Source organism: Heterocephalus glaber, unplaced genomic scaffold (assembly GCF_053883595.1).
Source record: "Heterocephalus glaber isolate CG9 unplaced genomic scaffold, H.glaber_assembly_v1.0 deba00001762, whole genome shotgun sequence".
Lineage (NCBI taxonomy): Eukaryota > Metazoa > Chordata > Mammalia > Rodentia > Bathyergidae > Heterocephalus > Heterocephalus glaber.
The window spans coordinates 1,906,051-1,921,495 of record NW_028258459.1 but is presented as its reverse complement, the minus strand read 5'-3'; the positions used below and the strand labels follow the sequence as shown (position 1 = coordinate 1,921,495).

The following is a 15,445-nucleotide window of genomic DNA, read 5'->3' as shown; positions in this document are numbered from 1 at the left end:
AGGAAAAGAGGTCTGTTAGGCACCACACAGGGTATGCTGGGATGTGGGTGGCTTGTCATGAAGCAAGTTAAGAATAGACCCTGATGAGGGCCACCCTTTCTTGCCCACAGTGGTGGCCTCCAGTGTCATCATACCCATCTCAGTCCTAGGATCAAAATCTCCAGTATAGAAACACCTATGGTTATTTGACTAAATCCAAGAAAATCCACCTTTTCTAAAGAAGCAACTATTTGAGGGAATTAAATCAATCCAGTGCCGAACATGTATCGTATGCAAGGTGTCATGTTCCATACAGTTGTTCCAAGCTAGAGGTGAACATCAGGGTCAGCGGGCTATTGGAAACATGCAGATGGCCGGAACTTAGCCCAGAGGCATGGGGGAGGCGCTGAGAAGCCCTCTTTCCAAGAAGCTTCTAGGTGAAGCCCATTCTGCTGGTGTCCAGATCACACTTGCAGGAGTGAACTCAGAGGTTGCCTTATGAGATCTGTGCTTCTCACATTCTAATGTGCACAGAAATTGTCTGGCAATCTTGTGGAAATGCACATTGTGGCTCTCAAGAACTGGCAAAGCACTGGCTGAACTACCGGGCAGCCTGAGCAAAGCTTGTGGATTTACTGGCCTGACAACTTCTTATTCTCAAAAGTGGTATTTCATAAGAACATAAACCTTTGATCTCAAATAGCTACCATTCCTTGAATTCGTAGTACAATATGTGCAAGATTTTGTGCTAAGTGCTTTGCACACCTTCCCTCATTTAGTCCCTGGAAGATCCTTGCATGAAGATAGTGCTCATTTGACAGATGAGAAAACTGAGGCTCAGGAGATGACTGAACTCAGCTCTGGGCAACTTGGAGGCCCTGTGATTTCTCTCTCATAGTCTACTGCTCCCTTTAATAACTACTCAGAGACTCGACTCTGAAGACATTAATTTGATATTTAAATTGCCTGTCTTCTGTCAATCATGTTCCTTGCTTTGACTTGTCCTCTGCTAGCACAATGCTTATGGCCAGACATGGGCTAACACATAGGCCCTACTAACTGGCTTGTTTTTAGTCTTCCTTTAAGCATGAGATGAACTATCCAGTTGTAATGTTGTCTTGGCCTTTGGATAACCTTTGAAGTTAGTATGTCCTATGGTAGTTACAGAAAGACAAAAATAATATAATTTTTTCAGCACTTACTAGGTACCTGGTGCTTTCATGCATGTTTACTTTTTAAAATCTCCATACTATCCTGCTGGTAGGAATTCTTCTGCCCATTTCACAGGTGATAAAACAGAGTTGGATGGTGTGCTCTGCATCACACAGTTCCAGAAACATTTGAGTTGTGAAGGATTTCAAAAGCCATGCTCTTTCTTGGAAGCCACACTGGCTCTCAGTTTTCTTGTCTGTAAATTGAGGGGAGGAAGACCTATCCACAGGGAAATCATTACGCCTGGTGTGGGTTAGGCGTTCAAAACATGGAGACTATTTATTATCTGCATTATTTTGACAAGAATCAACAAGAACTGAAAGCAATATGGAGCCACAACAATTTTATCTCCAATCCAGGTGTGGTAGCACACCCCTGTAATTCCGGAACTTACGTAGGTTGAGGGAGGAGGATCACAAGTTTGAGCCTAGTCTGGGCGACTTAGACTTAGAGAGACCCTGTCTCAAAATTTAAAAAGTAAAAACGGGCTGGGGATGTATCTCAGCCCAGTGTGAAGGCCTGGGTTCAATCCCAGTCTCACACACACACACACACACACACACACACCCACTCACACACACACACACACACCTGTCTCCCATCCTTTTTTCTCTCTTCTCTCCCCTTCTCCTCCATCCCCTCTCTTCTCACTCCTGTACCTCTCCCCCAGGTTCTCTGAGATAGAAATATTTACCCTATCTATCTAGGATACAGTTTGAACACAGCTATCTTCAGGTTACTAGCTTTCACCCTTGTCCTCATGACATTTCAAAGAGACATGTCATTCAGTTTGCATTAACTAAGGGCAAATGCCAAATATCACTTTGAAAGTTTGGGTGTTGGGTTCACCTGTACCCGTTTTAGAAGGATATGATCTATGTTGCTTACCGTAAGCTGTCCTTCCTTTTCTGCTAGCCCTAAATATCAGCTTGTTTTAATTAGAAATAACTGTAAGGCATCTGCGGAAAACATGAGCAAAGGGTTTCTATATTACATTTGCTAATAAAGAGAAATGTTAAATATAAACAGTATTTCACAATGAGGACCAAAATGAAATACCCGAGCCTTTCCCAGGTCCAGCTGGTTCATATTTACATTGCCAGAAGGAGGGATTAAGGAAGCACTGCAAACGCGCAACACCTTCTACATTCTTAAAATTAAAGGGACAAATCGTTATCTGAAATGAGCTGCGTGCCAGAGGGGGAAAAGATAACAATATCAGCAGGGACAAAGACCAGTTAAAGACTGACCTTTTTATTTTTTCATTTTCTCTGAATCTAAAAATAGAATCCCATTAAATGGCATTATAAAATGGGACCAAAATATAACAAAGAAATGCAAGGCAGGCGCGGATGCTGTTTACACACCCCACAAACGGAGATTTGTCTTTAATATCATTCACATCAACCAAGCCTCCCCCAGAGCAGACACCGCTTCCTGGGAGTAAATGAAGCATTTTTGGTGTTGCTCTCCCAGTTGGCCTAGGGCCACGAGGGTCCTATTCACTTAGTTATTGCATCAGGACACTTTCTGGTTTCCTAGTAGAATCCAAATGAATGAATGCAGCTCCTGAAAACACCCTAACATCGAGGGGTAGCTTGTGCAGGAGAAGACTGCAAAAAGCACTCAATGAGAGGCTCCTGCAACTTCCAGAATCCTGCTACATCCAGTGTCAAGCAGGAAGCAGCCATAGTTGGCCCCTTTGCTTAGTAAAAAGTCATTGGCATCCTTGACAAAAGCAAAACCACCCGCTCACAGCTCGTTTTTCTCTCCATAGCCAAGATGATGGGAAAAAACCTAAATGTCTCAAAATTTAAGATCTTTCAGTGACACCAGATGCTTTTGAAAAGGAACAGCTCAGTCATTTAAACAGCCTGATTTTATGAAGTGACATTTTAGATTATGATATGACATTGCAGATTTGACATGATTGTGCTAATTGTGAGAAAATATGCTACTTTGATCAAACTAAAATGAAGGAAATGAAAAGACATTGTGGTTCAACTTGTAATAAAGAGCAGCTCATCCTTGCAGCTTTTTGGTTGTTGCTATAGTTATCTATTCAATGGGAGTTGTACAATACGGTTAACATTTCATTACCAGTAGCCTGTTGAGTGCTTATTGTTAAAAGGAATTTAACATACAAGCTTTCAAATGGTCTGTTCTCCTAATTCTGATTCCTCATGCTGACTGGCATGAGACAGGGAGCTAGATTGTATTTAACTGGTTTTATTGTGACGTGACTATGATGGATGTGACAAGAGCCTCTATTATTCACTGGGGAGTGTGGCCGTTAATGAAGCCATTAGCTGAGCTAAGGCAAGTGAAGAAAATAGGGAAATTACCATTATTCTGAAGCCATTAAGTTGTAATCCACCACTTTCTCTCCTTACTCAAAAAGGCATCTTCTTTTTAAGGCCTCCCTGACTGTCCTTTAAAATTCATTAATTCACTAACTTTCCAAGGAGATGAAGGTGGACGGCACCGCTGAAATTTTAATCAGTTCAGCATATCATATTGTTAACATTACGGCAGCATCTGTGTTCATTGGTGGACCATGTAAGGTTCATTTTGAACAAACCACGTTAGAATGCATATTCTATTCTACGCATAACAGAAAGAACTAACATTCACAGAGTGGTTTAGAGTTCACCAAGCTCCTTCATGTTCAGTAGATACACAGGGGAGGCACTAGGTGCGCCTAGTTTACAGAGGAACAAGGTGAGGCTTGCTGAAGCTGAATAACCTGAGAAGTGAAGAGCAGCCAGGCATAGATGGACAGAAAGGGGTTTCCACTTGGATTTGCATTGAACCTTTGTTTTACCAGTTGTGCTTTTGCCATGTGTGCTCTTTGCTAGGAAATTGAAGCTAACCTCTGCTGGCACAGATCTTTGGAAAATTAGTGAGTTGTGTTATATTCTTTGCTAAACACATGCCAAGGATTTTAAGTATCCGTTTAGTCCTAGATAAGCAGGGCTTTGCCTGTCTTGTTAAACTATGGCAGTGTGCTCTGTCGGGCATAGCACGCTACGTCTGCAATGATGTTGAGGTATAACAAGCTCTCAGTGCAAATCACGCATGTCACATGCAACAACGAGCAGTGTGCTTCATGGGTGGCTTCAGTTGACTCAAAAAGTGTTCAGTGCCATCAAATTGAGTGAAGTCTACTTCTTGGCGAAGCACAGTGTTCTTAGGGACACAGGCCCTGATCTTACAGTGCATAGAAAATGATTATAGCCACAGTAGCAGTTAAGGCAGTTTCTCCTTTGGAGGGATGATGAGGCCAATTCCGTGTCCATCCTTGATGTACTAAGGCACAGAGCCTGTGCCTCAGTCCACGCATCAGAGCATAGCTCCAAATGGATGCATCCCCAAAACCCTGAATGTAGCTTCATTATACATGCAAGCATTACCATTTAGTGGTCCAAATGGGGAAAAATAGAAACTTTGATCTACACTAGGGTGTTGTTTTTGGATCCCTGGAAAGGGAGCAAGCAGCTGTATAATGCCCTGCTGTGGCTGGCTGGCTGCTGGGCACCACTTGCTCAGCATCCACCCGGGCGTACATGTGCCCACAGGCTGAAGGCCATTAAGAAAAGGCGGTCATGGGACCAAAGGAAGGGGTGGGAAGTGAAACAAAGACTATTTCCCACTGTATTTTTATGAGAATCTCTAGGTGTGCTAAAGCCTAGAGTAGAGGAGAAACTCGCTAGGTATTTGTTCAAAGGATGGGGAAAGGGGAAGGGATGGTGGCTAAGAGTTCCTTCAGCAGCCTGTGATCTCCTAGGCCATTTCTGCTTCTTCACCAGTGAGTCTGCACGTGGAAGTGGAGCTTGGTCCTCGAAACCACAAGGTGGAGCGCCAAGGAGAATGAAGTCTGATTCTGAGACCAGGTGGCCCTGGTGCTTCTGTGTGAGCTAGCTGATGGTTTTGTGAAGCCTTCCTGTAGACTTTACCTATTCTGGAAGGCACAGCCGGGTCTGGAATCTGGGCTGCCTAAATGTAGACCCTGATGTTCAACATGGAAACCATAGGCCAGCAGCGTTGGTCTCCTTTGATGTAGCTTGCTAGAAATAGCCAATCTCAGGCCCCAGCCCAGCTGTCCAGAATCTGAGCCTGCATTTTCACAGGGTTCCAAGGGGCTGCACATGCACAGTGAGGACTGACAAGCCCTGCACGCTGCCAACTAGGCTTGACAGTCATTGCGACGTGAATCTTAAGTCGAACAGCAACGATTATATCCTTCTGTTTCATTTTTATGAGAAGGAGGAAGGCAACTGACCTTGGCTGAGCCCCTGCTCTGTGGCAGTAACTGACTATGATCACTGTGCCCGGCATCCGTGTGCTCGCCCTTCACAGCTGCTCTGTGAGGTGAGCATTGTCCTCCTCATCCTCCAGACAAGAAATGTGAGGCTGAAAGGCACAGACTGACTTGCACAAGACCCCAGAGCAATCGTCAGATCTGAAGTCCAACTCCTGCTTGGTCTGATTTCAAAGCCTTTCCATGAGAGTGTGCTGTAGGAAGGAACAGAGAGGGGAGGTCTGGAAGAGGCAGAGACCTCCTCTTCTTCAGGGGACGACCATGTAGGGATGATTTCATGATAACCCTAATTATCACAGTGAGATCTTTTGATAGTGGGCTTAACTATCTCTGGATAAACTTGTGAGCATTGATATTTTGTGGTATCGTGAAAAACAACACCGGACTGTAAAGGTGTTTTAAGTTGAGATACTTTCAGCAAATACTCAATTATCTGTATGTCTTACTTTTGTTAACAGGGTTAAGGTAGATGAATGAGTCCTTTGCTGCTACTCTTCATATGACTTATTTAGTTTTGTCCCTCAATATTCTGTGAAAACAAGTCTTTTAAGCCACAATAGCTAATTACCTCTCCTGGGAGGGAGGTGGAAAGCCAAAAAACATTGGAAAGGTCAACTTGGTTTAAGCTGGTGATTTGCCACAGTGTGCACTGAGGTGGTCACTTTTGAACTCTGAGTAAATGGTCACTAAGTGAGGAACTGAGCCAGGGAGCAAGATAGGGAATCTCTCAGGGCCACCCATTTGCGTCAAGCACTGTGCTTTATCTCATGGCCTGTCCAAATTCATTATGAGAATGCATTTTCTCAAAATGAAGTACGTACCAGGGTTAACTATAAACAGCCTTTCCAAGTTCAAATAATTTTGGAATTCAGCATTTGAATTACCTAAAGCTTTTCCTATATACTTATGACTGTTTCTTCAATGTGTCTCATTTGGCAAATGGTTCACCGCCCTAAGAAAGCAAGAAACCTAGCGGTTCTAGATCTCCCCCTCTTCTCTTTGTTTGTCCAATTGGACCATCTAAGCGCTTTCTTGGTTGAGGGATGCGCACATATGTGAATGTGTGCATCTGTGTCATGGTTTGTCTCTGTTTGTTTTTTTTGTGTGTGTGCCAGGGATCGAACTCGGGTCCTTGCGCTTGCGCAGCAGGCGGCGAAACCACTGAGCTAAATCTCCAGCCCAGGTTTGTCTCTGTTTTTAAGAGAGAGGTTGCTAAAGAGCAGGATCGTAATGGGCCAGTTTTCTTTTAGGTTTAGTGTTAATGAGCGTACTATTTTCTCCCTGGTTGTGTAGGGCAATTCTGTATTAATACGCTGTCATCCCTTTCTTTCTGATTTTGGGGCTTCATCGGCTGCCATGCTATTAGGCTTATGAATTAAGAAGGCATCTCAAAAAGCCTTTGGTAAGGAAAATGTGAGGCTCACGGAGTCCCCCAAGAACAGCCCTCATGAATGGCCAGTTGAGCCACTGGCTGAATTTGTGCTCCTATGCTGTAATCATCAAAGTCACGGGTAAATTTGGGAGGAGATACTGTGGGCTCTGCAAATATCCCATAGTTTCCTAAAATCTCACCTACTAATCTTAGCATCCATTGATGTTGCCTGCAGAAATTTGTACTGTGTTGTTCCAATGACGATTTTCTATTTCCTTCCTTCCATCTGTCTTTATTACTTGGAATTCTTCTATAAAGAATTTCTTCTATAAAGAATTTCCCCTTTATTTATTAATTCAACGATGTGTTTACCTCATTAGGAACTCATAGATATTTATATTCTTCCATGGGTTATAATACTGTTTTTAAATTTTACTGGTTAAACTGTGCCAGATTTACCCAGAATATCTTGATTGGAACACAGATCACTTTTTTAGTTTTTGCCTTTAATTGACACAAAATGATTGCATATATTTATTGGGTATATTGTGATATTTCCATACATGTCTATGATGTGTAATAATGAAATTGGAGTTCAGATGATCAAATCAAATGTTTATCAACTCTTCGTGATAAGAACATCAAAACCCTCTTTTCTAGCTATTTAGAAACACGCGATACATTATTGTTAACTGTAGTCACATTACTGTGCTATAGAACACTGGTGCTCATTCTTCACATCTAATTTTCTGTCTGTGAGGCAACCTCTCCTCTATCCCCATTCTCCTCTCCTTATTAGTTTCTGCTAACCACTCTTCTGTTCTCTCCTTCTATGAGATTAACTTTTTAGTTTCCACATATGAGGAAGAACATATACAGTAATTTTTGACTATTCACAGTAGCCAAGATAAAGCAGTCAAGCGAAGCATCCACCAATGAGTGAATGGATGAAGAAAATGTGGTATATATCCATGATGGAACACTATTCAACCATAAAAAAGAATAAAATCCAGTTATTTGCAGCAGCACGGATAAACCTGGAGGATGCTACATTGAGTGAGATAAGCCAGGCACAGGGCAATTTCTTTTTGAACTCACAATTGAAACCTGTCTCCAAAACATTGTGTAACTGTGGAGTGCTGTGAGGGATGTCGGGGTACACTCGCTTACTCCAGTGTGCCTTTTGTTTATCTTTGGACTCATACTATTCTCACTGCATTTCAGAGTTGCCGAATTGAGGAACTTTTGGGTGTCAGCCCACTATGTTTAAAAGGCTTTGTGTCAAATCCACAGGGAGTACCTAATATGTTCCACCATAGAATGACGCTTAAAATAAGAAGGGTATCAGCATGGCTAGGGGCACAACAAAGGAATCCCTGTACAGACTGGCCATGCATCCTGATTTGTCTGTGACTGGTCCCAGTTTGCACCTGTTTTCCAGATGTAACAGTCAGAAGGGTCCCCCTTTCCCCTCAGAAATGTGCAGATTTAGATGGTCAATGACATGTTTGCCCTAAGCCTCTGATTTTCAGACTGTTGCTTTTCATCAGAATCATCTGGAAAGCCTATGAAACCACTGACTTCTGGGCTCTACTCTTAGAATTTCTCATTCTTTTCATCTGGGGTGGGGCCTCAGAATGAATATTTCGAGCAAACTCTAAGGCGCTGCCAGTGCTGCCTTATGGGGACCCTACTTTGAGAACTGCTGCACTAAGCATTGGACTGGTGTGTCAATGAATGAATGACTGAGTGAATAAGCGGGTGAAGGGATGGATGAATGTACCAGGACCCCACTCTGTGAGGTCATGTGCTGGTCCTTGGGGATAAGATTCACTGTAGCGGGAGGAGACAGACAGCAGTTACCAGTGACAAGGAAATTAGAACGTGCTCTGGGGGCAAAAGCACATGACATAGATTCGGGGCCTTTCTGCCTGGCCTCTGAGGACAAGGTTATATTGAGGTTCCAGTAACTTATTAAATCATTTTTTTTTTGGTACTGGGGATTGAACTTGGGTCCTTGCACTTGCAAGGCAGGCAGCAGAACCACTGAGCTAAATCCCCGGACCATAAATCATTTTCTTCATAATCAATTCTACAAGTGTGATCATCATGCAAATAATTGGACACCAACTACCTGAGAGTCTAAATCAGTTTTTTTCTACTCTTGTTTTTTAATTTAAATTACAGAGGTAAGGCAAAAAAAATGCAATTAATTTCTCCCTACTTCCAGCATGAAGCTTTCAGTTCAAAGCACAATAAATAAATAAATACTCTTTAGATGGAATTGAATTAAATTTCTCAGATATAAGGACAGATGCATTCGATTCTGCTACCTGTCTGCTTTTGCAGGACTGGATCATGGTCAAAAATGACCCAACCCCCTCAGGACCCGAATGATAAGAACCTTAATACTGTACTTATTAAAGCAGGAAAGTTGAAGGGGTATAATATTTCCAAGGTATGAGATAAAATACATGATTTCCCATGAGCTTTTCATTTAACCAGAAAGTATTCTTTATGACAACAACCCATCCCTCAAATAGGTCAATAAGATTAGATTTTCTCAATGTTCCCTTCTGGTATATAATTCGAGAGTACTTTTTATTTGCTTGTCCTATCATATAAGTATGTTGGCCAGTAAAAGCTAACCTTCAAACTCGACTGTTTCTTAACTGGGTTTAAAATTGTGTTGGAATCTGCCATTGAACATGGTTTACTCTCATTCACTGGTTTGTGAATACGGTGACAGGAGTTCATGGTGATGTCATAGCTGTTAGGTGTTTGGGCTCTTGGTATTACCCTGCTTTCTGAGGGCTAAGTATTTGGCATGGCCTCCATCCACATCATGCTGAGCCATGATTGCCAACAGATTCACTGGATACTGCGCCCTATTTTTATGCCAGGACACTTTTCCTACAGAGCCAGGGGCATACTGTACCATTAGTATGTTGAGTAACATCCAGAAATTTTTACCTTGTGGATATTATTAATGTTTATGAATAGAATGTAATATTTAAAACTTGGCATGATGCCACAGGGTAGATGTATTTGAAACAAATCTTCACCTTTCCCGTCTAGTAAATTATGTTTATAGAAATGGAGTTAGTGACACAAAGTTAAGATAGTGGTGATAGCACTGCTGATTATATTGCTGTACATAAGAAGTGACATCAATATTATCAAGTACCATTATCAATCCTAAGTGGAGTCAGGTGCAGCCACCTTTGATTACAACCTGTAAATCTTGCTAAAATTGTTCAATCCTAAAATTTTTCAATTTTGGATTGGCTTTGAAGTTTTTATTTAAAAGAAACAGAAGTGCTAGAGGAGCCAGCTCTCCCCAGCTTTTATACCAGTGGTTTGGGGGCAGATTGATATCTGCCCTCCTGAAAAGCCCAGGCAAATGGAAGGTCCATTTTATCTATTACCCTAAAACCATAAACTGGCCTCATGACATGTTCTTTCCCATAAAGGAGATGCAAAACGTGGATGTTTGTAGGCGTGCTCGTTACCAACTGGCAACAGTGGAAATCTTTCTTTTCTGATAAAAATCAACACTCACCGACAGCATTCCCAGCTTGCAAGTGACTGCTGTATACTTTCTGCATAACTCCAAGTTATCAGAGGAATATACATAAAGGACATACAAGACCCAGTTTGTATCATTGGATTTTGCTGTGTTTCCATGTTCTTACTGTTTCCCTAACATTTCACTAATATTTACTGCTTCCCTAATATTTTAAACATGAGTCATCTTTGTCTCTCAGGGAGACAGTCCTTTGGCTGGGTACATCAGCATAGTTCTAATCATATCACATAATCAATAATAAACCAAGACTTGAGAATTTATGCTTCCATTGTTTCTTATTGATAGGCCAGGTACTTTGTATTTAACATTTGGATGGGAAGTGAGTTTTAGGTGTAGAAATCTAGTTTGTGTTTGCTGTGGTGATGTGCAAAAAGATATCATCACTTTAGGACTGATTGTGTCTCAGGTGTATATTTCTGGGCATGTATTTATTGAGCACCTAAGTGCAAGAGGCAAGGAGCTATAGACACATGACCACAACACTGACCTTGCTCTCTAGGAATTTACAATCCTGTCAGAGAGATAATAGGTGCTAACACACACACACACACACACACACAAACACAACATACAAAGTAGACTGAATTAAAAGTTATGAGAGCTGCAGGGACATAATGGGAATTCAGGAAGGACTGCTCCCTTCCTGAAGTGCAGGGCCAAGCGTGGCTTAGAAATGGATTTAGTGCATGAAGGGAGGAGAAGGGACAGTCTAAGTGAGAGATATGGGCAGGAAAAAGCAAAACAAAAGAATGTCTGAGGAGCTATTTGCAGAGAGCTGTAGACCAGCTGAAAGTGAGAAAGCGTGTTTGCCCACAAATGACCTGCCGTCTAGAGGCTGGAGAAATCTAAAATGTGAAAGTGCTCAGAGCTCCTACTGTGGGCTGATTATTACCCTGGGCATCCTGTGTACTTTACCTCATTTCATCTTCAAAACCACTCCAAGGAAGGGAATGCTTTGATTCTCACCTTATGGTTGGTCGTGCCTATTACTATTTTGCAAAGCAGAGCTTCCAATAAGTATGTAAGAGAATTAAGCACTGTCAGGACTAGTTTCTATGCTCTCTTTCTGTTCTCAGTTTCCTCTACAATTCAGAAGCTCTCAAAGTGTAGATTTCCTATGGCCAGGTTTAATCAAATTTGAACAAGGACAATGGCCTTCCTTGGAGGCCTTCATTTCAGCTGGAGTTGTTCCCTTCCACTTTGTCCTATCTGCCTATGTGTGTACTGAGGAAAGGGTTGCATCTCCTCTTGCACCACTGCTGAGCTTTTTCATTCCAGGACATTTACACTGGATTCAGCAGAGGCCCTGTGCTAAGCAAGATATTGCAGTATTGCATGGCCAGTTTGAGTCAGTCTTCCCTGATTGCAAGGCAGTTGTAGTTTCCCAAAATACTTGCAGCAAGCTATGGGCTGCATTTGTGTCACACTTTTGGCCGGGCTATAAGTAGGAAGGAGATCAACTCCTGTCACTACCCCAGCCATTGAGCAGCACCCATAGCCAACTGCATTCACCAGGAATAATATACACTAGCTAGATATGTCTTTCACCATTTTTATAGATTTGAAATATGATGTTTCATGCAGATAACTCTGCATTTGTATAAACATTTTGCTTTTCATGATTTTTTTGCTTTAACTAACATATAAGGATCATACAGCTAAGACGGACTTTGGGAAACCACCTGATTTATTCTCGTGGTGTAGCAATTAACCATTCTAGGAAAATAGGAGTCTAGTTTGCTTCCAATGGTGTCCTGAGAAAGAATTTTCACAACCTTGAGGATGGTGTTCTGTCAGTTACTTCTGTATCTTCCTCCTTACCAGGAAGTAGCATAGGCTCAACAAATACTGAATAAGTGCGAGAGCCTTTATTGGAAGTACATTCAGTTGGCCAGCAAGTAAATGCTGAACACACAATTATGGAGTGTATGTATGGATGAAGGAATGGGCAGACCATGGAACACTTTCTGATGTAACTAAGCTGATTTTCTCATGTTGTAGATGAAATTAGTTTCTTCTTTCTTAGATTGCAAAGTGTGAGTTCCCTCTCTATTTAAAGGGAGTGATTAATTCTTCACCCAGTGCATGCTTCTTCCAGCTGAACAGCCACAGCCTGGTTTACCTTTCCCCATACATTCATCTCTCCATGCCTGTAAGAGTCTCTATGGCTCTGTGATCCCCGAGTGCATCATAATCCTCTCTCTATTGTAGAGCCCAGGCCTAGATATGCCAAAATGAGATTTACAGAGGGATTAGTGAGCATTTAGTATCTAAAACTAGATGATGACAATCATAGACTTCATTAGTGGATAAAGAAAATGGTAAGACAATAGGGGTTTTGTTGGATTTGTGGTGAGATTTTTTTCAAGATCTTGTTTGACCCCTCTTTGCTCTTCCTTCTCCTAGCTGTTTTTTCTACAACTCACGGTTGTAATTCAACAGCATCAGAAAATGAGGCTGCTGCCTTTCACTCATGGTTACTGAAAACAATACACCTAATAGTTTATTATGAGTTTTCCAACAGCTTCCTCCAAGAACTGGAGAAATATTTCACCCTCTGTACATTTCTGTGGCTCAAAGATTGTCCTTGAGCTAGAAAATATTGATTTGCTATTGTTTTGCCCCTAACGGCGTGCTTCTTATCTCTAAGACTGGATTTTTGTTAAAATGAAAGTTGACAGAATTCAGATTTAGTTAATCGAGGTATGTCAGGGTTACTAAAATGCTGAAGATTGAGAACAAATGGGATATTAACCCAAGAAATTTTGTGGGAAGAAGTTATTTCGGGAATCAAGACCCTTGTGAGGTACAGTGGCAGGAGATAATTGTTTAAAAGCCCAAGTTTCCTTGTGGGGGAGGGGAATTCATTTCCATATTTTATACAGATCAATTCATAAAGCAAGACTGAAATAGAAAACAGTCCAAATGCTCAACATTAAGCAAAAAAAAAAAAATACATCAAGTCTGGTATATTCACATGTAGGGTGATAATTAATTTTTCTTCTTTGTACATTTTTGAGGTTACTAATTTTTTCTTATAATGACCCTATGTTACTTTTATTTTTTACCTGTTAATATGGTAATATAAAAGGGCACAAAAACATAACCAGTAAGACCTCCATTTTGTCAAGTAAAAAACTCATGCCTATGGGTGGAAAAAAACCTAGAAGGAAGTACACCAAAATGAATTGTGTTAATGGTTATTATCAAAACATAGTGAGATTGTCGACTGTTTGAATTCATTCTTTATGTTTTCCTAATTTTTCTACAAAGAAGATACCACTCTGAACGAGTGTTTCTCAGCGTTGGCACCACAGACATTTGGAGCGGAGACACTCTGCTGGGAGGAGTGATCCTGTGCCTACTAGACACCTGTAACACCTCTTCCCCCAGTGCTGAGACGACCAAAAAGGCATTTAGACATTATTGGATGTCCCCTGGGAGGCACAATCAGCCTCCATTGAAAACCACAGATGAACACTAAACCAGTATTTCTTTAAAAGGAAATCTTCAAGCCATATACAAGTAAAACCAGGGCTTAAATCACTCAAACATAAGGCAAGCAACAAGACGACTTCCCCTGGCCACTCTGTTCTCTCCCATTCTCAGTAGAAGGCAAGCTGATGGAGGTGTCTGGAGTCGTCATGTCATGAATGGTTCATAAAACACTACCTCCCTATTTGCAAAATTGAAGACATAAGCAATATGGGCGTGTAGATTTCTTCTCTGTTCAGGTACACAATCAGTACTTAATGGATGCTTAATAATAAGCAATGAACCTGTTACAGAATTAGGAATAGACTCATAGTCCTCCTCTGTTCCACACTCTTGGTGTTCAGAGGAGCAAAGGGAAAAAGGGGTTGGCAAAGCTGAAGTGCTGTCTGAGTCCCTCTGTGTTGAAAAGGTCCCATTCAAGTAGAAGGACTCATCTCTTCAGTACAGCCCCGGGGCAGTAAAAGGCTAACCTACAAGGCATGGGATCTTTAAGCCCTGCAGCTTCTAAAGAAAGTTCTGTTTCTCACACTAGAGAAACTATTCGGTATTTGCATATGTCTGTCCTATTTATTTCACTTAAAAGTATGGCCTCAATATGCATCTATTTAGCTATAATAAGGATTAAAATGATTAAAATGAATAATTGATAATTTGAAATAGGAAAAGGTCCAAAGGTGTAGGCGTGGTAGGAGGGGAAGGGGAAAGGGAAAGGGAAGAAGGGAAAGGAAAAATTATGAGAAAAGAGAAAAAATGGAAACAAAGTCTATGTAAATAGGGAAGGGTGGAGGGGGTGAAGGGCACGCAGGTAATGGGGGAAAAATAAGAACTAAGATACATCATGTACAGGTACAAGCACCCAATGATAAATATAAACGCATTGTATACCTAAAATGTACCAATAAAATAATATTTTTAAAAACGTAAGTTCTGGCCCTTGACTAGATCCTGCAAGGTACCCTTTAGGCCCTTGGAATATTCAGTCTGATAAGAGCACTTTGTATATCTGAGGCCTTAGGCCATGCCAGATGGTTTCTGCCAGCAGTGTGGGTCAGGGTAGAGGACTTGAGCCACTCTGTATCACTCTGACCACTGGAAAGGTTGGAAACTGAATAACTCAGTTCAGTCATGTGGCTGCCCCATGCCTACTGATTGACTCTAGATAAGATCCTGTGCACTAAGACTCAGGAAAGCTTTCCCATTTGACCTCTTAGGTAGGCAATGTCTTCTCAAGCCAAATGCAGCCCAAGGACTGATTGGGAGCAGCCACAGTGCAGACCTGGGGCTCTGTCTACCTCCGGAGACTATCGGCCAGTATCTCCTTCTCTCGTACTCCCACCTGTGTGTGGATATGCTAAGATTTCCTTTACCAGGTAAGCAGAACAGAGGTGTGGCCTCCAATAGCTTTGAATTCTCAGTGTGTTCTGAGCAGTGATCTGAGCCACCCACTGTGTTTATTGGTCTGTTCACTTTGGTGTTT

General features: G+C 41.7%; 1 protein-coding gene across 10 annotated transcripts in view; it reads left to right on the top strand.

The window, feature by feature from the left end:
• Positions 1 to 15,445, top strand: part of Aff2 (ALF transcription elongation factor 2) — a 475,133-nt gene that overhangs the window by 39,689 nt on the left and 419,999 nt on the right. For 2 of the 10 annotated variants that reach the window (XM_021249148.2, XM_021249144.2), the window contains exon 1: positions 15,115 to 15,338. The exons of 2 other annotated variants lie outside the window; for them this stretch is intronic. In XM_021249148.2, the coding sequence (XP_021104807.1) occupies positions 15,187 to 15,338 (152 nt within the window). In that variant the 5' untranslated portion in view covers positions 15,115 to 15,186. Of the gene's footprint in view, positions 1 to 15,114; positions 15,339 to 15,445 lie in introns of those variants that run through there. 6 more of the 10 variants (XM_021249149.2, XM_021249146.2, XM_021249145.2 and 3 more) reach the window with 5 other exon arrangements.